This window comes from Passer domesticus, chromosome 29 (genome assembly GCF_036417665.1).
Source record: "Passer domesticus isolate bPasDom1 chromosome 29, bPasDom1.hap1, whole genome shotgun sequence".
Classification (NCBI taxonomy): Eukaryota; Metazoa; Chordata; class Aves; order Passeriformes; family Passeridae; genus Passer; species Passer domesticus.
Window position 1 is genome coordinate 317,300 of NC_087502.1, and position 26,202 is coordinate 343,501.

A 26,202-nucleotide genomic window follows, 5' to 3' on the forward strand; every position below is an offset into this window, starting at 1 on the left:
TGTGGTACATATGAAGGGTATTTTAGGGAAAGCTGTCTGGATTAATCCCACCTCAGGCAGAGACAAACCCATCCGTGGGATTGTTTTTGCTCAAGGACCTGGTTACACTTGGTGGGTAATGCAGAAAGATGGGGAATCCCGTTGTGTACCACAGGGAAACCTGGTCTTAAGTGAAAACTGAGTATAAGATTTCATTGTGACACTGATGGAAATAGAATAAGGGGTGGATAATGTCCTGGCTTGTAAAATAAGCATGTATTCCATTTTGCCATCTGTTGGGGGTTAGGCAGTTTTTTCTTATCTCTTTCAAGAACAATGACACTGCCAGGAAGATAATCTCCTGCTAATGGGCTATATAATGTCCTGGCTTGTAAAATAAGCATGTATTCTTTTTTGCCATCTGTTGGGGGTTAGGCAGTTTTTCTTATCTCTTTCAAGAACAATGACACTGTCAGGAAGATAATCTCCTGCTAATGGGCTATTGAATTACTCACTGTGGCTGGTAAGATTAGTTACATCATCCCATTGGGAGATGCTCCGCCCAGAGGGAGGAGCCAAGCATCCCTGCCACCATAAAACAAGCATTTCTGAGACCACAGACAGCCTTCTTCGCTGGATTTCCGAGAGGAATCAGGAACCAAGGCCCAGCTGCTCCTTCGCCGCATTTTCGGAAGGGATCTACACCCTTCTGCAGATCGCCGCTCCAGGAGGAGCAGCCACCTTTTGGCTGGACTGCTATCAGCACCCTGACTTCTCAGGGTGTCAGGTTTTTTCTCACTCTGCCAGTGGTTGTTTTGCTTGTACTAAATTACATTGTTATTTAGTTTTTTTTCTTCCTAGTAAAGAACTGTTATTCCCGTTCCCATATCTTTGCCTGACAGCCCTTTTTAATTCTGAAGTTGTGATAATTCGGAGGGAGGGGGTTTACCTTCTCCATTTCACAGGAGGCTTTTGCCTTCCTTCACAGGCTCCTGTCTTTTCAAACCAAGACAGCTTGGTAGACCTGTATGACATGCACATACTCTGGATACATTTCTGCAGGATTGCTATGCATGTACTTGTCTGTGGTAACTTTTATCCTTTTTCTTCTCCACATAGCAAATAAAGAGCATCTGGGGTGTGCCTGCATCTCAGGTTGAAATTGGACTGTCAAAGGTAATTGTTGACTGGAAGGTGGCAGTAACTGCCCCTGGGAGCCTCAGCAGGGCAGCTGCTGACAATGCAGCCCCTGTCTCAGCTCCACAGGTGCTGTTCTGAGTGTGATGGCCTGTGCTGCCTCAGCATGACCCTGAACCAGCTGCATTGGGAGGAACATTTGACATCCACAGGACTTCATCCATCAACTGAGACAACCTGTGGGTGGTGCCCTGACAGCTGAACAGTTTAATTCCCTGACAGGAGGACTGGGACATTTACCTTAGAGCATTATATGTTTATTCCTTTTTGCCTGCATGCTCCATTAAGTGCAAGCTATCCTGTCCCACATTTCAGGCTCCAGCATCAGTGGGCTCTTGAGCAAGGAAATGGAGTGTTGGGAAGAAAGGGTTAAAAGAATGAAGCAGGATAATGGCAAGGAGAATGGTAGATTGCTCAGGTGACCTTGCACCTGGGAATGCTAAGGCTGGAGAACCTTAGTGTGGGAAAATATAGTCTATTTTACCTACTTTTGTTTATCCTTTGTTTTGAGAAGTGCATTCTATTTGAAAGTGAATTTCTGTGTAGAGATAACAGGTGTTATCAGCAACTTGGATGCACTCTTCACAGACATGCTTGAGCTCCCTGTTACAGGAGAGATCGTAAAAAGCACCGAGAGGACATCACAACATTGTGTTTTCTCTCCCCTGCTCAGCTGAGAAGGGCAGTGATAGAGTAGCTTTGGTGGGTACTTGGAACCAGCCAGGGCCAAATCACAAGAGGGACCCTGTGACACTGCGGTGCCTCGTGGTGCCAAGGGGCCATTGTGACACTGTGGGGACACCTGGAACCAACCCTGTGACACTGTGGGGCCTTACAGGAACAGAGGGCAATTACCACACTCTGAAGGCACATGGAACCAAGGGGACCCCATTACACTGCTTTTGTGGCCTTTATGGAAACAAGTAATCCTTGTAAAACTGAGGGGCCTTGTGCACAATGGCCATTGTGACTCTGTGCGGGCACATGGAACCAAGGGGCCATTGTGACACTGCAGGATGTCATGAAACAAAGAGGCTCTCTGGGGCTTCTTGGTGCCCAGGGGCCACTGTGACACCCTAAGGCCATGTTGAACCCAGTGGCCACTGGCCTTTGTAACCAAAACATGTGAAGGGTTTGGAGCCCCTGTGACACCACGAGGCCTCATGGAACCAAGTGGACACAGTGATACTGTGGGCCCTCATCGTGAGCGATCTATTGTGATAGTTGTGTGCATCTGCAGGGAGGCAAACCAGGGGAGCCTAAGCCTGTTGATCCCAAAAAAACCTATCTTCACATAAGCATGTCTCTGAGAGCAGTGCTCTATATTCCCTCTACTCTCCAGGGCTCTTCCATCTTTTGATGCCGATTAATCTGGTAGCTGACACCACTGGGCAGGGCCCCCATGGCCCCAGTCTGACCCCAGACTGGGCCCAACTCTCACTCATTCTCACCAAAAGGTCTCACCAGCAGCAGGCACTTGGTCCTCACAGCACACAAACACACACACACAGTGAAAATGGGAATACACAGAGAGCAAACATTGAAGAAGATTGAGCAGGACAGGGCAGACCCAGGTGATCAGGTACCAGGATCAGCCAAGAAAGTCCACTGAGCAGTCCCTTTTCACCATACAGTCAGAGAGAATGGATTGAAAGATCTCTGCTCTCATGTGGCCCCCCTGCAATGAGCAGGCACATCTTTCACCAGATCAGGTTACTCAGAGCCCTGTCCCACCTGACCTTCACTGTTTCTGGGAATGGGACATGCACACCACCCTGGGAACTTGTTAACACAGCAATTATCAATCACACTTGTTACCACAGCAACTATCAACTCAGGACCCCTTCCTAAGTGTGGTGCCACAGCAAGCAAGGCTTGAACCAGTTGTGATGCTCAGTTGCCATGGAAACCAGCACCAGGAAACCCCCCCCCCTCCCATTCCTATGGGCTTGTGCCATGGAATTCTGGACCTGTCATGTTACCATGACAAACATCAGCCAAATGCACTGCTGAAGTCCAATGTCATGGCAACCAGACAGGGAAATGCTATGCCAGGGACTATTTCCATGTTAACCAGCACTTGGGGATGGCTGTCATGGCAATTGTCATGGATACGTTGCCAGGGGCTGCTGCCCTGGACATTTCACTGAGACCTGATGCTGTGGTTGGCTGCCACCACAACCATTTTAGGTCCTGTTGCCAAGGTTGGTTGCCATGACAACCATCGGGGCAGTTGCTATGGTAGTTGCCATGACAACCTACCCAGAGACCACCCCCATTGCTGCAATTTCCATGGCAATCATCAATAAACTAATTGCCAGGGACTTGCATGAATCAATGCTATTGAAAGGTAAGTGCCATTGATGCCTCAGGTTTTAGCTTCTATATTTTTCAGATTCTGTTCTGCTTTAGTGTGTAAGTCTAGGCTTCATATTAGGGGATAATAAGCTCTCTTCACAGAATAGGGAAACAAAACAATTCCTTCTCTAGCTGGGGACCAAGGACAAATGATCCAGATCTCAGGCCCAAGAGCATAAACAACAATGGACCAAAGAGAGAAAACAAGAAGGGTGGGACTTAATGGGCTAAAGCTGTAATTGGACAATTAGCTCCAATATGCTAATGGACCAAAACTTATAAAAATGTGAGACCCTGTGACCTGTTGTCCATTCTGTGGCCATTTTGGGTTGTGCTGCCCAAGGTGGATCCATTGAGGTCTCTTAATCAATACCTACTTTATTCTTTAGCTCCATCCAGTCTCTGTTCTAGGTCAGCCTTCACAAGGCACCAGTTTTTTGGCGACCCCGAAGATCACAAAGCACCTGGGAAACCCCTGGACCAGAGCCAGAGGCACATCCAGCTTCAGCCCTCATCCCCCTCGCTCCCGTGGCACTCCCAGGGGGCCCAGCTGCAGTCCAGAGGGTATTGGAGCCCCAGAATCTCTGGAGCTGACAGACACGTGTGAGCAGACAGAGGGGTGTTCTCCCCCATGGGGTGCTCCAGCAAACTGGGCATGAGGCCAGAGAAAGAGGCAGAGAGATGTAACTGTGCACTGTTGCCATGGCAGCAAGTGGGGGTACCCTCAGTCCATTAATAAAATCAGGCACTGAAACGGGCAGATATGATTTTACGCCCTTTCCTGCTGTTTGCACTTCCTGCAAGCTTTCTGGAGTGTTGCTGGCAATATTTTTGTACTTTTTCAGGTGATTTAGACAACACCTCACAAGACACACTCACAGTATCAGGAGAATTATGGGATATACCATGGAGTCATGTCCCTAGGAAATACCAAGGTTCTAAGTGATTAGTTACTGTTTGAGTCTAGAAGTGGGCAGTACAAACTTCAATTTTTCTTTCAAGTGCTCATGGGGAAAGCACAGCATATTCTTCCAGATCTTTGCACAATATTTGTTAGCTACATACAATAACAAATCTCATTTACATCACTGCTCAACAGCTCAACATAAGGAACCCAAACTACTGGCCTATCCATAAGACTACACAAAAAGAATGCAACAAATATGTTTTGCTTCCCACTTCAGCTGAATTTGGGATTTTTGATTTTTCATTTTATTTTAAGACGTACTTGTAGTTTTCTTGTTATGTTAGGCTCTGAAGTAGGGTTGTGAAACCAAGATTAATCAAGGATTAACACAGAAATAGATGTTCTGATCTATCCTTACACTTCTGCTGGTCCCTAGGAAGGCTGGAGGGTGATTTCTGTCTGTGTTCAAATATTTAAACCAACAACATCTAGTGCCACACTTCGTATTTCAGACAAACAATTTAATTGCTCTTAACATTGTTTTCACAGTCTTTTAACATGCACATTTTACTCCTTATGAAGCTGAAATCTTTTTAAATACAAGTAATTCTACTGAAAGTTTAGAAGTTTCAAAACCGTTTTAACATACTGAAAACAGAACAGTCTAAAAAGACAGGTCTAACAGCCATTAAAATGCAAGAAAAAGCAAGAGCACTTCAGGTAAAAACACAGACATTTAACAGCTACATTTCTTCCACTAAGTACTTACGTGTTAAGAAAAACAGAGTAAGTTTAAAAGAACAGAAGTTTTTTAAAACCAGAATTTCTAATGCCAGAAACAGCTTTGAAACAACTTTCTATGTAGCTATATTTATTTCAAAATTTAAAATTGGCTAATTTGTGTCCCAACATTTTGAAGCACAAGGGAAGAAAGGTGGAAAATGCTCTGCAGGGGGACGTAGTTATAGATCCATAAAGTTTATATGTGTAAAGGAATGAACATAGTATTAAACACACTGAACGTGACAGAAAAATGCAACAAAGTACTAACTCTGAGAGAAAAACAACCCTGTGGTGGCACCAATAGGCAATGCCAGGGCACTGGGTATTTCTGCATTTTAAGCAAAGAACTTTACAACTTCTTTAATTTTTCTTTTCCTGTCCATTTTGGAAACTGCAGTCCAGCCCGCCTCACGCATCCTCCTCATGGTTTTGAGCTTCAGTGCAGAGCCTGGAGATTTCACACTGGATGGAGCTGGTGTCTAGGAAGGAAAATAAAGCCATCCACTAGTTTCTGTAAACATCTGATTAACTCTTTGGTTTAATCTTATAAAAGGCTAACATACCTTTTTTGGTGCCGTGAAATGTAATTGTGAAGCTTGTGGATAATCTTTGTACAGATTTTTAAAAATTTCTTCTTCCGAGACTATGCTCTAATAAATCAAAAAGTTACTTAGTCACACTATATTAAAAAAATGCTTTTTCTTTCCCCCTAAGGATATTAAACTATGAAAAAAAAAGTTAAGATGTAATTGTGAGGCATAACAGTTCAATAAAAAGAATGTTAATTATGTACATACAGCTACAATTCCACAAAGAACCAATAAAGTAAAAATATACACATAAATATTAGCATGAATGTGGAAGCCCAAACTCTTTATCTTCATTCTTAGACACAGCAGTGAGCACAAAGAACTGCTCAGCACATGATTTGTTCTCTGACTCTTACCAGGAGGTCAGTGTGCTCGGAGCTGTCTGACTGAGTATCCAGCGGGAGAAGCACTTTCTGCTTTTTCCTTGTGCTCTGCTCTGAAGGCAGGTTTGTGCTTCTTCCACTTTGCATTTTATCTGCTGGAGGAGTCTTTATAACGTATGTCTGGGAAAGAAAATGTTTATATTTTTAGATTATATTTTACGGGGTAAGTATGGAATCAAAACCCAAACTCATGACCTAGTTTACAATCTGAGTGTCCAAGAAGACACCTGAGAGACATGGTAGAACTATTATCTTTCCATCCAAACATGAAGCAAAGACCCAAATAAAGTGGGGTGGGGTGGAAATATAATTTTTTATATTATTTTTGGTTGCCAAAAGAGGAGAATGAACAGGAAGCTATGGAAGACCTGAGTTTCATGGCACATTGTATTTAAGTTCTTCATGCTTATCTGCAGAAATTCAGGTTATTCTGAACTGTAGCCACTACATATGGACTATATCAAACATCTAAGAAAATGGAAACAAACAAAACTGCAGGAAAAGGCTTTCAGAGAAAGACTGATAGCTATATAAAGATTGATGTTACTCAAAATAGTCTTTTCACTAGAGGTTAAACTGAGAAGCATTGCAATGGTCCCAGTGCAATCCTTTTTTAGAAAAATGGTGCTGGATTTTATTGTTCCAATAGGAAAACCACAAGTGAACTCCTGACAGGGAAGAAGGGTAAGTTCTGCAGTCAGGACTACTTTGATACTTTGACAATTTTTACAGCTGTATAAGCTTTTTCCTCTTCTACAGAGAAAAAGTGCCTTTACAAAGGGACACTTTTAAGACTAAGTAAAACAATTCTAGAGACATAAAGCAACAACTGAGCAAGAAAAACTACACATTGGGAGGCCTTCCAGAAACTGCTGTCTAATATCTCCATGGAATGGTATGACCCTTTAAAATCCCTTCTTATCCCAGGGGAAGAAAAAAAAAAAAAAAAAAAAAAAAAGCATCTACAGAGAAGTAAGGAATACAGGCAGAAAAATCCAACAAGAACAATTTACTGTTAGGTGTTACAAAACTTCAATGTTGGACTGCCCAAGGGGCTTCCTGTGCAGGTACTGAAGGAAACATTTTTTATTTTCCACTATGTTGACTTCTGTACGATTATAATTTGGAGACTTTCTATGAATAGATGAATAGATTCACAGTATAGATCTAAACAAGGTTTAGGAACATAAGTTTGTATTTTCTATAATTTAAAAAGTTTTAAGTCAAAAACATTCCAATGTCTTTTGTTGAATGCAAATAAATTATCACGGCACTTCAATTTATTCTACACATATAAATCCTACCAAATTCTAAAATAAGTTAAAAAGTTAAAGTTACCATGTATTTCTTTTCACTTTCAGGAATCACGTTGCGAGAGTGCTCTTTTACAAGATTCTCCTAAAAAAGAGTTTATGTGATAGGAAGTAAATATTTATTTGAATTCAGTAGTTAAAAATCTTCTTGGTGTAATTACAGAACATAGTCTATAATCGCAGATGGTTACAAAGCTCACACAAATATATGACCAGATTTACTACAACCTCAGCATTCAAAAGTCACTGTTTTTCTACTCAGTTTCATTTCTTATACAACTTCTCCCACAGCACAAGCCCAGGCCACACCTCTCACCCACACTGGTTAGTTAATAAAAAACTGCACCTTTTCTTCAATTTCTGCTTTCAGTTGTTCCTTAAGGGATGACAGTTCACTTTTCAAGCATGACAGCTCATTTTCCTAAAAGCCATTAAATAAAGAATAGGGTTAACTATGCACAACCCGGAAAAAAGAAAACAGTCCAAAGTGAGACAGTAATTAATAGGGATACTCATTAGATACAAAAGACAATTCTATTTGCTTTTCAACCCTATACTTGAAGCTTTGCTTTACCTTGTTTAAAAAAGACTGAAGTACTGTAAGAAACAGGTACTTGATCAGAAGAGTTCAAGGTAATACCTTAAAACACTTGGGAGAATGGGGGTGAGAGGGCACAATCTAACTAAAACAAAAGTTTCCTATTCAAAGTGTGAAGTCAGAACATGACACACTATCCTGAAGAGTAGAGCTACTCCAATTTATTTTTAGAAACATTTGGAGGCTTTAATGCCCAGAATAAGATCTGTTGCAGCAGGCTGGGTGGGACTGCTACTCGTAAAAATTAAAACCACACTGGAAAAGTTCACAGAGAACTGTCTCTGGTGGAAAGACCCCAGAGCACAGCAAGAAAAAGAAACTCTCTAAGTGAACAGAAGAAAGATTTTTAGAAGTCACAACCTGACTGAAGATCACATCTTTTATCTCTCTGCGCTGTCGGTGGGCAAGAGGGAGGGATTGGGGAAAAAGGTGTTTTAAAGGTTTATTTTAACTCTCATTACCCATTTTTTATTCTATTAATAATATTTTTTGGTACTATTTAAGTTTGAATCTGCTTTACCCTCAAAGTGTTTTTCTCCTAATCCTTATCTCAATTAATGAGTCCTTGAATTTTTCCTTCCCCTCCTCTGCTCAACTACAGCAGAGAAAAATGAGTGAATGGTTTTTTTTGTGCATGCCTAGCACTTAGCCAGTATAAAACCACTACACAAGGACATCAGCCCCCTCACTGAATTATTCAACATTGGAAAATACTCCTTACCAGTGCTCTTTCTGATGATAACTGCTTTTGTTGTTTAATTTTATATACTTTTAACTCTGCATCTTTTTCTTCAACCATTTTATCATATTCATTCTGTGTTAAAAAAACCAAATCAACAACAAACTCAAAACATGTGCCTAAATGTTACAATTATAGAGCTATATGAGTCTTAAAACATCAGTCATTTTTTCAAAGCAGGCTTTTAAGATTCAGAAAGAAAAGATTCATTGATGCTTCTGCAGAAAACAGAAAATGCTTGATTAAAGTATTATTTTGTGGACTGGCAGAGAGTGCTTTATTTCTATGCAGCAATACATGTTCAGCACCTAAGATCCAGCTGTGCTATCTTTATTAATGGTATCTGCTAAAGATATTGCAAAATAGAGTAATAGAAAGGCAAACTAAAATGTGGCAAGCTAAACTGCTGACAGTCACTGAAATAAATGGGCAGGAGATCTTTCTCCTTTTTAATGCCTTTATTAAGAAGAATCAGCTCAGGTGGGAAGAAATCGACGGGTTGCGCCCTCGCCGCCGCTGCTCCCAGGCGTGGCACGAAACAGGAGGATGATGCAGTTTTGTCCGCTGGTCTGCAGACAGAACTGGGGACTCTGTCCTCACGGGAGAGTCGTTGAGTCCTTAGTTTGTTGGTTTAGAAACCCGGGGGGGTCTCTTTAATCAGTTTCTTTTCAGGTTAGAGTGAGAAATAAAAAGATTCAAGCAGGTACGGGACAATGCTCCCATCCTTAGACGTCACTTTGAGTTACTTGTTGGCTCGTGATTTTAGGGGTTTTTCTTATAAAAACTGTAAAACTGTAACAATCCAGGGTGCACTGCGTTTCTTATTTGCATGTTGTTTCTGGTGTCACTGCCCATCTCTTTACCCTAGAGGGTTTCCCTTGGTATCTCCTTGGCATACAGCTAGCATCAGGGAAACAATCAGTTAATCACCCGCCATCAACGAGTGATTAAGGGCTTTTCTTGGCAGGGAACCTAAAGGAGTCTGACTCGGTCTGGCTTGGTTTTTTTAACTCTGAAACTTAAAAAAAATACAACTTTCTATTCATAACAGTCACTAAGTAATCTTCTCAGAGAAAGAGGCCAAACTGATACTGAAAAATACTGCATTCAGATGGTATCAAAGGAAGCCTGAAAATCCTAGAAGTTTAGATGCATGGAATTTATCTGCCCATAGGAATCTTTTCAAAATCTTCAAATTAATTTGATTTTAGATGATGTAAAGTCAAGCACATGTTCAGCTTCCTTTTCCCAGATTCAGGCCTTTTTCTGGCTTTGAAAGGTTATTAACATGGTATCACACATTACAAATCACAGCAATCAGTAAAATCTCTTACCTTGTGCTTTTCCATAAGTGCCATCATTTCAGTTATCTTATGCTGACATCGGATATCAGTTTCTCTCTTTATCATTGCCGTTTCATCACAAAGCAACCTCATCTTTTCTATCTGTTAGTAATAAATTGCATTTCATTCGTAAACATAACAATATATTTTTTTAAAACCTTAATTTAATTTCTTCTTCACCCTGTGCATATAAAGTATGTAGTCCCACTTGGGCTTCATTTGCTTTTAAGACCCCTTTCAAATCCCACATCTTTTATGCAGATTGTTAAAATGGGCAAGATCAAAGGTAGATCCATGACAAGAAAGTTTACTTCAAACCAAAAGGCCATTTCAAGCACTCTGCCCTAACATTTCTTAGAATTGCCATCAAAAAAATGTGCAGGCAGAAAAATACCAATATGGGAGAAGTTGTAATCTAATTTAACTATGCTGACTTTATACCAAGGGTAGAATTTCTTTGAACTGTATCTTGAAATAAAGAATTTTTAACAGAGTTCTTATTTTCAAAGACATATCCAAATCCTTCAGCTTAAGCACCTAATGTACTAAAGCTTTGCTCACAGGCATAAACAACAAGATCCAATTACGTTGATAAGACTGAAATGTAAGAGCAAGGACTCCAGAAAATAAAGCTTCATAAAAACATGTTAAATTAGAAAATTAAGTTCCAGTAAAAATTAACACATCTCACCTCTTCATGAAGTTTGTTTTCATTTACTTTTCTTGTTTCTATGTCTTTTTGATAGATGTCAACTGCTTCCTTATGTTGCTTGTTCATATTTTCCATCTCTAACTGCAATTTATTCACCTTTTGAGAATGCAGTATTGCTGTTGTTATTTGTTTAGGAATTACTACGTTAATGATGTTTTTAACCTTTTATTTTTGAGCAGAAACACACTGTTACTTTCCAGGTATATGATTGTAGTGTTTCCTATTTAGAAGTCCAGCTTTCTTTTTTTTTTTTTTAATAAAGAGTTGAACTTTGGCCTGAAGTAAGTTCGAAAATACTCAAAGAAACAATGGCAACAGTACAATGGGGAAGACTGCCCTAAGCAGTCACCCTAAATGCCTCAGAAAAAAACAAATACAGATGGAGATTTTATTCCCTCTCTTGTAAATCTATATAAGATTTTCACAGGTTTTATAGTACATTTTCCTCTCAGCTGCGCATTTTGATTACAGTTTTTCCTTTTAAGTTTATCATATGAATATCCTCAAAAAAGTCCACTTTTCTTCAAGTGCAGTACCCAAAGCTGAACACAATATTCCCATCAGAGGGATTGCCACTGCAGAATACATTTATAGAACAGCCTAAAGCGAGTTATACATATATGTCTTTTAAATGCTTTTCTGTTACAATGAGGTTGCTGAACCCTGTTCAGTCCACTATCAACAAAAGAAAAAAAAAAGAAAGGAACAGATTAGAAACATAATTAATTGCAATATGAAGTCCATCTCTTAAATGTCCAAGAGTTGGTGCCCAATGATTAAAAATAGAAGCATCGTCTAAAAACGATGAGCTCAGTCCTGCAAAATCTGTATCCCAAATCCAAAAACCAGCTCAGAATGTATTTAACAAGTATCATCATTACTTAGACTGGGACTTAAAAACAGTAATCTTAAAAACCTCATCTTCTGATGAAGATATTATTTATAAAACATGATATTATCTAAACCTACCTTCCCTTCATAAGTACTGTTTTTCTTGCTTTCTGCAGTAATTTTCTTTTTCAGCACCTTATTCTGTTGAAATAAAACAAAACAAGCACTGTACTGTAATAAGTTAATAGAATTATGTAATGGTCTAACTGCATCAAGAATGTCAGAATCTTCAAAATTCCAGCCTTCATCAGGCAAATAACTCTGCGTTGTGCAGCTCAGGTTCCAGAACAATTCTACAAACAAAAGACTGCTCAACTAATTACTGTGATAATTACTGTTTCTTCATGACCTTAAGAAAGGCTCCTCCTGAGCAACAGCAGGGAATAACAAATGAGGTGCAGAATGGGAATTAAAACTAAGATGCTGCTGACAGAAGGTGAAGATGTCATAACAAAAATTACAAGTTATCTATTTTTACAGTGAAGTTACTACAATTTGTGCGAGTGCAGAATTCTTTTCTACTAGCAGTAACTGAGATACTTATTACAAGCACATAAATAATACTATGCACTAAATGAAAAAAAGTAGATGTTTATTAAAGACATTATTTTTGTAATTGCTTTTTCAAATTAAGGCTCATTTAACAAATCGAGTGATTCCAAGGATGACTCCCTAATTTGTTCAGGGTTAGGATAAGAAAGGAAAATTTTTAAATTACATAGGTGTATCCAAAGATATCACAGCAGACATAAATCTGCTGAAAAGTCAACCCAAAATACAATGTGTTTATGTATTTGTGACATTTAAAATCTCTACACACCTCCTGCTGCAACTCTTCAATGCATTTGGTTTTATTTTCCACCTGTTTCTTTAAATTATTCACCTGAAAGAGATATTTCAAACACTAATTAGTAAGTTCTAAAAATGACTCCCTATGTTAGCAATTCCTGTAAGTGTTCTCAAACATGCACCTGCACCAGTCTGGTTTATTCCAATGGGACTGAACACAATCTGACAAGTTAGAATGATTGGAGTTTTAGCCATAAAGTACTACAAGATGTTAATTAATAGCAATAAACCAGTTCCTTAGTGGTTATAGAGTTAAGAAAGAAGAAGAAAAAAATGCCAGTATCTTCACAATTTAAAAAATACACTTCTATGAAGTTCCCTACATCCATGAAAAAAATTAATTTTCCCAATTATTTTCTAGAATCTTCAACAGCTTTTCCTTTCTTGAAATTTCATTTTCAGTACTCTTAACCTGAAATTACAATTGTAAATCTTTGACTTTTACAATGAAATTTTGAAATCCATTCTAATGCTAAAAACCCCAGGCTGCTTTAAAACAATAGCAAGGAAGTACAACTGTTTGAATCTAGTTAAGCTAAAACTCACACTACATATAAAAAGCTAATCCAGAGCCCATCCATCACTGAGTGGGTATATGAAAAAACAGAAAAGCAGGTTCTCTGTTTCCTGGAAAACAAACAAATCTTTAATATTAAACTTCCCAGCAAAGAGTAAACATCCCAGTGACTGTGCTTCTCTTTTAAAATAATAAGGCTCAGCATGTGGACACACAATGTCACAACTGGTAGCAGGTGTGAAAGAAGAAAAGAGTCTAGCAAAGATCACATCCCCCAGGCAGAGCTTTGCAGAAAAATCCCAACAAAGATTTTACATTTAGATGCTGTCCTATAGATTATTTAACATATTTTCATGACACATGACGTGACATACGTTTTCTTCTCTTTCATCCAGTGTACTTTTAATCTCTTCACCTGTCTTTGCCATTTTCTCCTTCAAAGATTCCAGTTCATTTCTAAGTGCCAAATTAACATGGATTAGTAAATATTTACTTATTGCCTTTAACTTATTATTTTATTTTCTAAAAAGAGCTGCTAATGTTGACGGGAACTTCATAAGCTGTTCAATGAAAATGTTCTTAAAATGAAGCAACATGCCTAGTAAGTCAATATGTGAACCGTCTATACTTTTTTTTAAGTAGAAAAAGATGTTCCAGCTGATCTAAGGAAAATACATCCTAACCTGGAATATTGTAACACAACTATGAAGCATGGGAGGTTGCCTATTTATTGAACTGATGATACAGAGACTTCTGCAGAGAGTAACACTTATCCAGTTTTGCCTTGTCACATTTAATCCATAACCTTGAATTTCCATTTTAATTTCCTTCACCTAAGATGTCTAACAAGATAACTCTTTCTATGTAATACAAAATGATGGCAAACTTTGTTCCTGTAGCAATAGGTATTTCTAATCTGAGAAAATCTACTTGGCCAACAGCAATTCTGAATAGTTTCTGTTTAGCTATATAATCTAGAAAAACATCCCGGAAAGCAGCAGATGAACACAACTAACTATTTGAGTCTACTTCCTTTAACAATAACAGATATTAATATTTGTTTCTACTTGCCTTAGCTGGTTATTTGCATCTTCTAGGTTCTCAACTAACTGCTTTGTATTTTCTTCTTTTTTCTTACTATCCTAAGTAAAGACTCGTGTCAGCAAAGAAATAAAATTCAAAGCGACTCCTTAAAAATTCAAAGACATCCAAAGCACACTGACCTGCCTTATTCACAAGTGTAAATACACTTCCTTTCCAATTCAAACACAAGAAATAGCTCAGGTACTCTACAGAACCAAGTCATGTTGCAGCTCATCATTTAATTTGTAAAACTGAGTAATATGTAAAATTGAGTATTGCCCTTTCAAAAAAACCTGGAAGTTTACAACTTGCCTCTTGTTGTTCTTGCAGTTTCTTGAGTTCTGCAGCCACAGCATTTTTCTCTTGTGCTATTTGTTCTTTCTCTAGTGAAAGCTTATTGAGATACACTGTTAGTTGTTCATTCTTTAACCTAATTTAAAACAAATGGCCAAGAGGAATAAGAACATGCATTTTGAAATCTCCTTTTAAATTAAATATACCCATTATCAAGTGTTATTCCATGATGAAAAAAGTCCAGGCCTTTATCTACAAATATAAGCTTTTCAGCAAAGTCACAGGGATATAAAAAGGTGACAGAAGAAGGAAAGAAAACCAGAGTAAACTTTTATATAAATATAACGGTTAGTGAAGATGATGCAGTTCAAAGCAAGATTAACAATGAATGCAGAAACTTTCTCTTCTTGTTAAATAAGTCAAAGAGATATGGAACAACTACATATGCCATAGAACACATACAAACAGAGAAAGTGTAATTTAGAAATGTAAGTATATAATTAATGTCATACTATGTGGTTCAAAACTTTCATTAGAAAATAGTCATAGCTCATTTCACTGCGTATTAAAGCAACTTCTATATTACACCAAAAATAATTAAATACTATATTTTCAAAATGCTCATACGCCTCTTGTTCAAGATCTGTTTTCAGAGTCACAAGCTGTTTTAAACAATCTTGTTCCTTTTCAGCTGTACTAGTCAGCTGTGCTTTCAAGTCACGGTTTTCTTTCTGCAAAATAAAAAGGAGGAGTTTTGAGTATACACGTGCAAACTACAACTCATGGAGGTTATCAGACATGAACTAAGAGCACAAGGCTTTCAGAAGAACCAAACAATATCCATGTCATGGATTATCTGTATTATCTGTATGTAAAGGTATTACTATGTTATTATTATCTGTATTATCTGTATGTACAGACTGTATCTTTACATATCCCTGGTGGGATATGGAAGTGGTGTGAGATAGTGAATTCTGACACCAGTGCTGTTAATGTCCCCTGCTGTGAGTTTAATTACCTAGTCTGCAAAACTACTAAATTCGATTCCTTGGACATGATTTTAAATAAAGACATTTGCTTCTGACTTTTAAGCTTTTGCATTAATCTAAATAAAAAAGACTAAATAAACATCAGAGAATTCCAGTTATATACGACAGAATAGAAAGGCAATCAACAGGGCTGCGTCTCCATCCTTAGTACAGCTACTGTAGGAGTGCAAGGGGCAACAGTCAGGCTCCTGTAGACAGGAGGATTGAGGATCTGCTGCTGTCACTGTTAGGAGCAGAGCACTTCAGGGTGGGACACTGCTCTGGGTGCTACTTCTTATGTATGAACTTGTATACAAGTCATCATGTGTAACTTCCCTATTTATAAAAACATGTTACTATTGCCCTACTTCAGACCTCTCTCATTTGGAGAGCATTTTCATTTATCTCTCCAAATTTTTCTCTCTCTGCAAATTTTCTACAGTAGACTCAAGATGCTTCTTCAGTAAAAGTCCTCCAATTTGCCCATTTTAGAAAATTAGTGAAACTCATTCGGAACACTCAATGCACAGATTATGACAACAAGTAGACGCAGTAAAATGCACACCTGATTTCCCACTATCTTAACTTTGGTTGATATGGATTCTTGTTAGACTTGTAACTATAAAATCAAAACGAAAAAAATCTCTATTAGGAGTGTACTTCATACAGCTTAGACTTCTGTGACAGAAAATGGGCCTGTGTCACAGTACAGTAGGGTTCACAGAGGTCAGAGCTAATTACCTTCCTGTAAGTAAGAAAAAATGGGGAAACTTTATATCCAGAGGGAGTGGTATTTGAATGGGCATAAACAAAGACAGAAATAACCAAAAACCTTGACAAGGAAAACCAAAACATGGGAGACAAGAAAAAACAAAGCACAAGAGACAAGAAAAACAGTGGCAATAAAGAAGTTCTTCAAAGAAAACACTGAAATTGTGTGTGAGAAAGTTTGGTAGAAATGTTAAGGTAGACTAGACTGTATTTATTTATGGCATTTAAGGTACTTATAAAGCAAGAGGAATTTCAAATGCCATGAGATTAATAAAATGAACATTTACCAGAGTTTCTGACAGCTCTTCAAGTTGCAGTTCTTGATCACATTTTACTTTAGTTATCTCTTCTACAGCACATGTAATGTAAAATTAATGGAACAGAAATAATTTTTCATATTTAGCAGGCAGTATAAAACATTTACCCTTTTGCAATACCCAGTTCTCAAAACTTGTTGGATTAAGTTAAGAAACTGAAAAGCTAACCTATGACTTAATCTAAATGCAGACTTGAAAAAATGATTCAGACATTATCAAATCTGTATCTGAAGAGAAACTAAATATTTATCTCAAATAAAATTTAGAGCCTATTATGTTTTCCACAATTATAGCTTCAAATAAACCATGGACTGTAAGACTAGAGTATTCCCCAAGTATTGATGCATCTGCATTGTTCCAGAAAAAAAAATTTGAACTGCTGAAGGTATCACATGGATATGCTGAAAAAAGAAAGCAGTTGTTACTAATTTCCAAATGTTTTCTATGTGCACATTCACAATGCTGGTACGTTTTGCACGTACTCAACAGCAAGGTCATGTTTGGTGTGGAACTCTCACAGGTCTCATCTTGCCTCGTTCTAGACAAGCATTAGCAGCTCCCTCTTGAACACTTCTCTCCGGTTGCCCTCAGGGCAGATGGACACATCCAATTGCATTTCTCATCTGTCAGATGAGATCTGGGGCCATGTGCTGCACAGCAGGAAAACCACCCTGAAGGCAGATCTCTTACTCTGGGGACTAAGGAGCAGATCCCTAGAAACCACATGATACCAAAGCAGTACTGAAAGACAACCCCTGCCAGTGATCATTCCACTTCTAGCATGGGGAGGGTCTACAGAAACCTTAATGGGAGGGGTTTATCTCTGCTACAAGCTACAGAAGTCACTCCTGGCACCTGCAGTGCTACTGTCTTAGCTGGAAACGAAAATTACTTCCATAAGAATTCATGCATGAATGGTCTTACTATTGCAGCTCTGCACAGCATTGCCCTTTGGCTGTTGCCAGTACCAATGACCCTCCAAAGAAAAGGGAGTCAGCTGAGTAAAAATAAATTTAAGCATTCCTGACAGGTACAGGTACTGTAAAATCATTTCTCCAACTACTAGAGACAGTCCATTTCCAGAAAACAGCAGAAAACTTTTTTTATTACTGCCTAGCTCATTTTCTGCCTTTCTATGAGCCTTACCCAGTTCAGCAGATTTATTTCGCAGCTCCAAGATAAGCAGCTTTGAATTGTCTTCAGATTTCTTTAATCTAAGAAAATGGTAATTTAAAAATCCCAAATGTATAGTACAAAGCACTGCATTTGAAACTTAAAGGACAATAAGACAAAGCACTTTAAGAACCTTTACCTGCAACACATATCAAATTTCACTTTTACAACTTCAGAACAGTAGACATAAAAGTAAACAAACATATACTTACAGAAATCTCTATTTCTTAAAGACAGAATTATGAAAGTTGGAGGGGGCAAAAATTTACTTTTTGTAGACCAGTATCAACTATCACAAATAAAAAAATTACATAAAATTCTCTGCATTTAGACCACTTTGTAAAAAACCTCCAAATTTCAGCTTCATTTCCAATTGTTCTTGATTCTGTCATAGACTGCAACCTGTAAGATCATTCTTTGAATTTAAACTCATTAATTTACCTATTTTGTTCTTCTTCCAGCGAGCTTTTCAAATTGGCAATAGAAGTCTCAAACTCCTCTGTCACGGCTGCAAGCAAAGCCTTCAGTTTCTTACATTCTTCCTCCCGTTCTTCCTTTTCTCTGGTAACCTGAATTAATGTTTTCACTGTAGTCTGGAATTCGGTTTCTAAGTTCTTTTGAGCAACCTTCAAAACATTATATAACTTCTGAACATGTTTTGCAACAAACAGATACATCTGTTTCATATCTAAAGTATCCATAATTATTTATGCAAATACTCATCTAGTCTATTTATAATGTAAAACTATAAGCAAGGTGTACCTCTGCCTTTTGCAATGAAATTTTAGCCTCTTCCAGCTCTGCCCTCAAATGTTCTTTACTGACCTGGGATTCCTTTAACATTTCTTCATTATGTACTAAACAAAAAAAGATGTTTATATTTTTACAAATAGGACATTTACTAAACAATGCTGCTAAAAATGGAAAATTACATACATTTAAAGAATTTAACAAAGGCCAATGGTACTGACATCATATACTATAAAATAATATATAAAATTTGAATATAGATGGCTTAAAAATATTGAAAATCAAGTTCTGAAAAGTAAGTTTCCTCAGTGACATCTGCCTGACTGTAAATTTGCAAAACTGAAGCAATATATTTTCCCCTTGCAATTTTCAAAAGCTCTCACTGCTTGACTCACCCTAAAAACTACCCTGCCAGTCCTGATCCCACATGAGCAGCTTCTGTTCCAAACAAAAATAGGGCCTTCAAGGCCCCAAAATTCTGCTGCCAGCCAGCCACAGAATAAGACTACCATGACCCCGTTTCCGATGCTTCTATAAACAATTACATTCAAACACAGCAGGCAGAACTCTTACATTTTACTTCTATTAAGTCAGCAATCTTATTTTGTGACGTCTGCAGCTGGGTCTTGATGTCTTTTATTACATCTTCTCTTTCATCTCTCTCTATGGTAAGAGCTGAAATCTAGCAAAATGCAAGAAATATAATGAAGTCTGGAAACAAATTTTCATTTGTACTCCACCTATGATAAGCAGACATTTTGCTGTCATTCAAGTTAGATTAGATAGATTAGATAGATAGATAGATAGATAGATAGATAGATAGATAGATAGATAGATAGATAGATAATATTTGGCTAGATATAATCTTAGCCAAATATTGATCAAGTCACATTACTCTAAACAAAAAAGTTCTGCAATTCAAAATCAAACCATGAATTCCAGCAGACTACAGGTACTGAAACATCAGTAAACTTAGCAAAATTTTACTTAAATGCAGCTTCAGATGTTATTTTGTCTTTTTTACTAATACCCAGAAACACTTATTGGCTCTTGCATTGCCCCTTTAGTCACAAATAAAACTCTACATATTAGATGGTAAAACTGAGCAAACCTGCTTTTCCTTTTGACTGACTTCCAGTTTGCATTCTTTTTCAAGCTTGTCCACTTTTTCTGCTTCTTCTTTTACTTTTGAGATACAGTAATATCCATAGTTAACATTCTAGCTGAAATATACTCCAAGTTCAATAAAACTTCCACTTTAAGATTGCTTGTAATTGTACAGCTGTACAATTTGTTTCCCAAGAGTAATTCTTGAGGCAGTGTTTGATTTTATAATCAAAATATCTTTTTTTGCCAGCTTTCTACAGAATTAGTCCATTACTCCATGTTTGTGACAAGAAACTAATAAAAAGAGCATGTAAAAATGAAACAGAAACATAGTAGGCTATACATATATAAGAGAGAGCATTTAGCTAAAGTTTCTGTAGCTATACACTAGTGCATTTTCATTTAAATAAACAACATACATGAAGTAAGTATTGATCTCTAGATTGCACTTCACGGACAAAACTTCAAGTGACAATTTGAAAAATAAAGTTCCAAATTTGGCCCAGTGGAACAACAATAGAAGGGACCAGGCAGTGAACAGAAGCAGCATGAATAAAAGAAGGGTCCCAGTGTCTCAGTGTGACCTGCTCATCATTCGAGCACTTCACATCTGTCTGCCCTGATACTGCATGTGTAATACAAGCCATGAAGCATAAATTCTCACATTTGAAGCTCATTTCCAATCTGTCGTTCTCTGCTTGCACACGAAGCTCTTCAAATGCCACTGTCATTCTCTAGAAACAAAATTTAATATTTGAAGTTCAATACTGGAAACCCTGGAACTTCTCCAGGGGCTGCTGCCCACCTCAGCCATTCTGAGAAACCACCAGGCAGGTGAAACAGAGTCCAAACAGAAGACAGAAGTTCTGGCAGTCACCCAGCACCAAGCACACATCACATGGATCTACATCCCACACGCCGCTGCGCTTTCTCCATTGAATGTGCTTTATATTACACAAAAATACTGCTTGAAAAGGGATTGAAAACTCAACTTCCTGCATCACACATGACATGATGGATACAAATAGCATCTCAACATGTAACTCAGCTCAGTATATGCACATAACTCACATTCTGTTCCTTTCATCAAGCTTGGTCACTTACTTCTATGTTGCCATGAAGTTCCTCATACAATTTGATTGTTTCTTCTTTTTCCTGTTCATCTGTCAAAGCAAGAACGTACAAGAAAGTTTTTATTTTGAAAAAGAATACCAACTATCCAAGTCATAATACTTAATCAGCATAATGAATAAAAAAGGAATTATCAGCTCCATTCTTATTAAATAAGGCATTATGAATCATGGTGCCAAAAGTTACAGAATCTAGGGAAAATGTGTATTTCATTGAAACATTAAGTTCAGCTTTTAAATTTCCTTCCCAATATATTTTTTTCCTGTGAAAAGTGTAATTCTGGGTCAGTTTATGTAACCATATTAATTATTATAGTATTAATGCTGTGGAATAAAAATGTATCAAAATTGTTAGTATTTGATAAACTGGAATATAGGGTTTAGCACTGAATTTCTACCTATCAGCAGATACCTATAACCACAGAACTGTCATTATAAAATTGCAACAACACTCCATGTCCATATTTTCCTTCTTTCCTTTCACTTTTGTAATTTATACTATTTTTCCCTAAGAAAGCAATTAAAAAGAGAACAGTAAGAAACACAGCTATGAAAAAAGAACAGTACATCTATACACAAGTGTTTCTAGAATTAAGGCTAAAAAGAAATATACACTTCTTAAGCATCCAGGATCAAGTTAGTAAAATTCTAATGATTATAGTAACAATTCTAAATTGCATGTAAAGTAAAATTCCCAATCAAGAACATGTTTTAAAACCTCAAGAACTTAAGCTTCATTAAATTATCCAACTGTCTTGGCTTGTTCAGTTTCACGAGAAGAATTCTAGTTACTCATTATACGTTGGGCTTAAGACCTTTTTTCCTCACAAATGTGTGATGGCTGAAAAGAGGAACTGCCAGCTCAGGAAATTTGTTACAGTGCTGGGAATTTAGAGTAGATTCTACTGCCTAAAAACAGGCATGAAGTGTCACTTCAAATGTCTTAATATATTCACAGTATCTGGATGGGACTGACAACCTTCAATGGGCTGACCAGACTTGAGGAGACCTGCCCTGCTCCGGAGCAGCTGCCAGTGGCTAATCAGGGGTGCTGGCACTGCCTCAATCCTGTATCACTGTTTAGGCACCCAAAGAGCTCCCAGGCTGGCAGTCTTTCAGCAAACACTTTTACTGGCTTCAAAAGTCCTCTGGATTTAGCATTACAAATCATATGTCTGTTAGACCTGTGGCATCACTTCCAACTTTTATGAGCCAATTAAAATTCACTTCTCGTGCTAAAAGCCACATCCAGTCGATCTCAATTGGAGAATTTATCTGAACAGCATGAGAACTTTCTTCTTCTGTTTGTGAATTTAGAGCTAGCTAGAAGTACATTTACTCTCATAAATAAAAAATAAAAAAGCATTTACATTTGCTGGTCTTCTCTGTGAAGTGAGTGCAGGTTTCCTTGAGCAGATTACACAGATGCCTTGAAGCAGCGGCTCTAAAGGAGGGAAAAACACCATGATTTCACAGGAGTGCACAGTACTTTGTGTACCTAAGGAGTAACAATGTAAATGACCTTTAAATTTTAACAGCTATATAAAACTGCCCACATGAAAACTGATTATTTTCACCACAAAAATATATACTTGGTTCTATTACTTACTCTTTCAAGAGATCTTTATTTTCACATATCTCATCTTCCAGTTTCAAACGGAGTTTTTCATTTTCAAACTAATTTCATAGGGAACAAATGCAAAAAGACACTGTTATTGAAAAATATATTAGAAATCCACTTCGACTTCTCAAATCCCTCATGAAAAAGTAATTTTGGGCATCAGTAGAGAGAAGTCTGTTTTATCAGGCATTACATGCTGACTCATCTTTTGCATGAAAGATGTAATAATTAATGAACAATGATTTACCAGCAACTGAAACACTTACAGGTATATTCTTCATACACATGCTCACACAGGACAGGTACCTGCAACTTCTCAAAATAATAATTTTCTCAAGACACAAACCAAACTGCAACAGTCTTTAATATTTAATTGTATCAATAATACTGTCCTACTGAATCAGGAAGCACTTAACTTTGTCTATTCAATGTATACATCTATACAATACTGGCCTGCAGTTCTTGAATGGCTTTATTCTGTGCTTCAACAATCTTTCTAGTTTCTTGGAGTTTTCTTTCTTTCTGGTTTAGTTCCGATTCCACAGTCAGTTTCCACTGCTTAATCTTCTCAGCCTCTTTGTAGAGTTTTGAGAACAATTCATTCATTGTTTCTGTATTCTATTAAAACAGGTTCCACAATTTAATCTTAAATACTATCTAATTAATACTGTTGTAGATAACATATTTATCTCTTAGAAACATCACAAGAGTAACATTTTTCCAAAGATGGTGATATAAGCTTATATGATCAGGAGCCAAAGTTTAAATCTTTGTGCATCCTCTATGTATGTATCAAAAGGCATTACAGAGCACATAGGAGAAACAAATACAATGAAATATCCCAAACCACCTTCAGACATCACCAAATAGATGGTCTTAAAAGACATGGATAACTGCAGTTCACCAAAAGCAATAAAAGTTTTGCTAGAATTATCAGTGAAACCAAAATTCCTTCTAAGAGGTTCTTCGCACCATTTCTGTCCTCTCCTTCTGACAGACACTGCTGAGTTAACTAAAAGCAGCTTCAGAGACTTTGCCCAAGAGTACCTGTGATACTGCCATTAACACACAGGAGCAGGCAGGAAAACCACCACCCTTGTGCCCTTAGGGCACTTTGAAATCGTCCTACAAGCAGTTCGGGGCCAGTGATCAAGGCAGGTAAGAGCAACACACGAGCCCAAAGGGCGTTCAGGTCACGTACAACACCCCCAAACACCATCCTTGTTTTGGCTGCATCACAGTACTGTTACAGTCCGGATACTTTAATAGCTTAGGATTAAAAAAGTCTAGTCGTCAGGGATATGAAAATCAGCAGGGAGAGTGCAAGAAATGTGTTTTCTTTTGTGGTAGCAAACAGCATTTCGTAGCTGCACAGTACAGAAGCTATTGCAAAAAAAGTTAGGTTTACTGAGTTGTGCTAAAGCAGAAATATGCTGGTAAAGACGCTGTGAAAAGAATCCAGTGCTCGAGGAAACAAAAAATTCACTGTTTTACAGATAAAATAAGGCCACACAAGGCAATTGGGATTATCTACTTCAGTTTTCCAAAGAATACTCTGATTTCAACCCCTCTGCCCCTCAACAGAATATTCAGAGCCAGTTTCACAAGGATACTTAAGTGTTTAAATCTGACCCTAATTAAAGCTCCTAGACTTCACAGGCACTTCAAAGAAAAAAACAACAACATTGCAATCACCTTAATTTTTACATATTTGTTTCCAGTCATGTTCACTAAATCACAAATATCTCCTCTAAGTGATTCAGCTTTAAACAGGAGACAGAACACATTATTCCCTTTTGACTACTTCCTTTAGCCCTGAAATATCTACTGAATAATGCATTAGGCACCGTTTGGGAACAAATTCAAAAGACCCCAAGGAATTAGATATGCAGAGTTGATACTTAGCTGACCTCTTCATCTACTTCAGAGCAAAGTTTTACTTGCTGTGAAATTGTATCTGAAACATGAAGAGATTTTGATCAATGTATTTCTAAAAAAAAATAACAGTGGAATTGTATTTAACAGTTACAGATATGAAACTGTGAGACTACTCATGAAAATTAAAACTTGACAATATATAAAAATCAAAAGAACGTGCATGGCAAATATTTTAATCCTACCTGAATCAGTGATTTCGCCGCGGTTTGACACATCGAATGGCAGCTTAAAATCATCATCTGAGCATTTGTTAAAACCCTGCACAAATTAAAAAATTAGTGTCTTATGGGTAGATTTGTAAAGAAGAATTTTAAAATCCAGGAAAAAAAAAATCCCTACAGATGACGTGAAAATAGAATTTTTCATTAATAAAATAGCTGCCTACAATTTTCAAAGCCCAAGGTATTGGTAATGACTTTGGAACTCGCTTGCCTCTCACTTCACAGTGGTTTATGGAACTGGTGGTCTCCTGCAGTTTGCTTTACAGACTGTGGCCAAAGGGGAAGCTTTCAATGCAGGGAACTCAGCGGCTCCTGTCTGTCTGGGCACTGGTGCATCGTAGAGGACTCAAGGAGACAAATTGCTTTTTTGAAGACCAGTAGTTGATATTTCTTTTTTGCTTTACTTTCAAGGGCAGTTCTAAGTTCTAAACCATATCTGATTATGTTTCAGCATGAAAATACCCTTTTACAAGGTTTTGAAGTCACAGAAGTTCATCCTGTAAATACCTAACTCATCTGCTGTCAGAATATCCCGTTTGAATCTCGACATAATTCATAACGAGCTTTGACATGAAAAAATAACTTGTTGAATTTCCATAACTCAGTGTGGAGACAGAACATTTTCACTGTACACTTGACCTGGTGACACCAAGAATTCAACGCCGGTTCAAGCATCTGAGTGGGGCCCTGCTCGCTCTCTGTGCTGAATTACCAGTATAAAACGCAGACTTATAACACAGAGCAGATGCTCGAGAAGATTATTCCCTTCAGTTTTGATAGAAAATAACAACAAAAGCCTTTGAAATCCGACACCGAAGGTGCATATGCCAGTCTAGGCATGTGCACAGAAATGAGCCCAGAGCAGGGGCCATCCTGCCCCATGCAGGGGCAGGGGCGTGTGTGTGGGGTGTGTAGGGTGTGTGTGCGTGAGAGGAGGGGGGTGTGTGTGTGTCTGTGTGTGAGGGGGGGGGGGGGGGGTGTGTGTGGGGGGGTATGTGTGTGGGTAGGTGCATGTGTCTGTGTGTGTGTGTGGGTGTTTGTGTGTGTGCTCCAGCTCGGGGCTCTGCCGGGGCACTCCCCGGGCACAGCACTGTCGCCGTGTCCCCGGGAAGGGCCCCTGCGCTTTCCTCCCGCCCCCTCCTCAGCCACGGCCTCCAGACCACCACAACCCGAGGGGTCGGCGGGCGGGGGGGGGGCGTTGTGAGCCGCCCTCAGCGGCCCCGCGGCCGAGCGCTCACCTGGGATCTGCCCGCAGATACCTGCCCACCGCTCAGGCGCGGCGGCATGAACAGTTTAAACCGGTTTTCCTTCTCCATGGCTCCGATAAAAGGGCGGGCGGGCGGGCCCAGCTCCCGGCGGGCGCGAAGGGCGGGAAGCTGCGGCGGCCCCTCAGCGCGGGAGCAGGGGCGCCCCCTAGCGGAGCCCGCTCCGGGCACGGCACGGCCCGGCACGGCCGGACGGAGCGGCGGCCGCGGGGCCATCGGGGCCATCGGCGGGGCTCGCCTGTCGCTCGTGGACGCCAGAGAGGTGTCGGGGCAGCCTGGGGGGCCGGGCGGGTTGGGGATGTCGCCGTGGTCGCCGGCCGGGGCGGGCATAGCGGGACCTTTCGC

At 38.7% G+C, this 26,202-nt stretch overlaps 1 protein-coding gene and 1 long non-coding RNA gene across 5 annotated transcripts; one reads left to right on the plus strand and one right to left on the minus strand.

Moving 5' to 3' along the window:
* Positions 1-1,974: 1,974 nt before the first annotated feature.
* LOC135287439 (uncharacterized) lies at positions 1,975-5,153 on the plus strand. Its single transcript, XR_010351119.1, has 2 exons — positions 1,975-3,526; positions 3,946-5,153. It is a non-coding gene; the product is annotated as an uncharacterized LOC135287439 (long non-coding RNA).
* LOC135287341 (synaptonemal complex protein 1-like) lies at positions 4,948-26,202 on the minus strand. Of its 4 annotated transcripts, none has more exons than XM_064400683.1 (28): positions 25,831-26,202; positions 24,554-24,629; positions 24,344-24,390; positions 22,887-23,051; positions 22,422-22,489; positions 22,183-22,256; positions 20,787-20,845; positions 20,347-20,416; positions 19,687-19,760; positions 19,149-19,257; positions 18,588-18,682; positions 18,267-18,394; positions 17,799-17,866; positions 16,623-16,684; positions 15,164-15,267; positions 14,555-14,672; positions 14,231-14,301; positions 13,534-13,615; positions 12,614-12,676; positions 11,872-11,934; positions 10,882-10,998; positions 10,182-10,292; positions 8,830-8,922; positions 7,857-7,931; positions 7,536-7,595; positions 6,171-6,317; positions 5,788-5,874; positions 4,948-5,703 (listed from the first exon to the last, which is right to left on the minus strand). In XM_064400683.1, the coding sequence occupies exons 1-28, from the start codon at positions 26,185-26,187 to the stop codon at positions 5,560-5,562; spliced, it is 2,787 nt and encodes a 928-aa protein (XP_064256753.1). In that variant the 5' UTR covers positions 26,188-26,202; the 3' UTR covers positions 4,948-5,559. The 4 variants fall into 4 exon arrangements, with proteins under 4 accessions (XP_064256753.1, XP_064256752.1, XP_064256754.1 ...); XM_064400682.1 differs by having other exon boundaries at positions 18,267-18,451; XM_064400684.1 differs by lacking the exon at positions 8,830-8,922 and having other exon boundaries at positions 18,267-18,451.

Coding starts and splice junctions, on each gene's coding strand:
- LOC135287341 (XM_064400682.1), bottom strand. CDS start 26,187: ATGCCCGCCCCGGCCGGCGACCACGGCGACATCCCCAACCCGCCCGGC. Junction 15,268..16,622: donor AAGAGCTGTCAGAAACTCTG/GTAAATGTTCAT, acceptor TTTATTTTGCAG/AAAGAAAACCGTGACTTGAA. Junction 10,999..11,871: donor ACAGTACTTATGAAGGGAAG/GTAGGTTTAGAT, acceptor CATTCTCAAAAG/GTGAATAAATTGCAGTTAGA.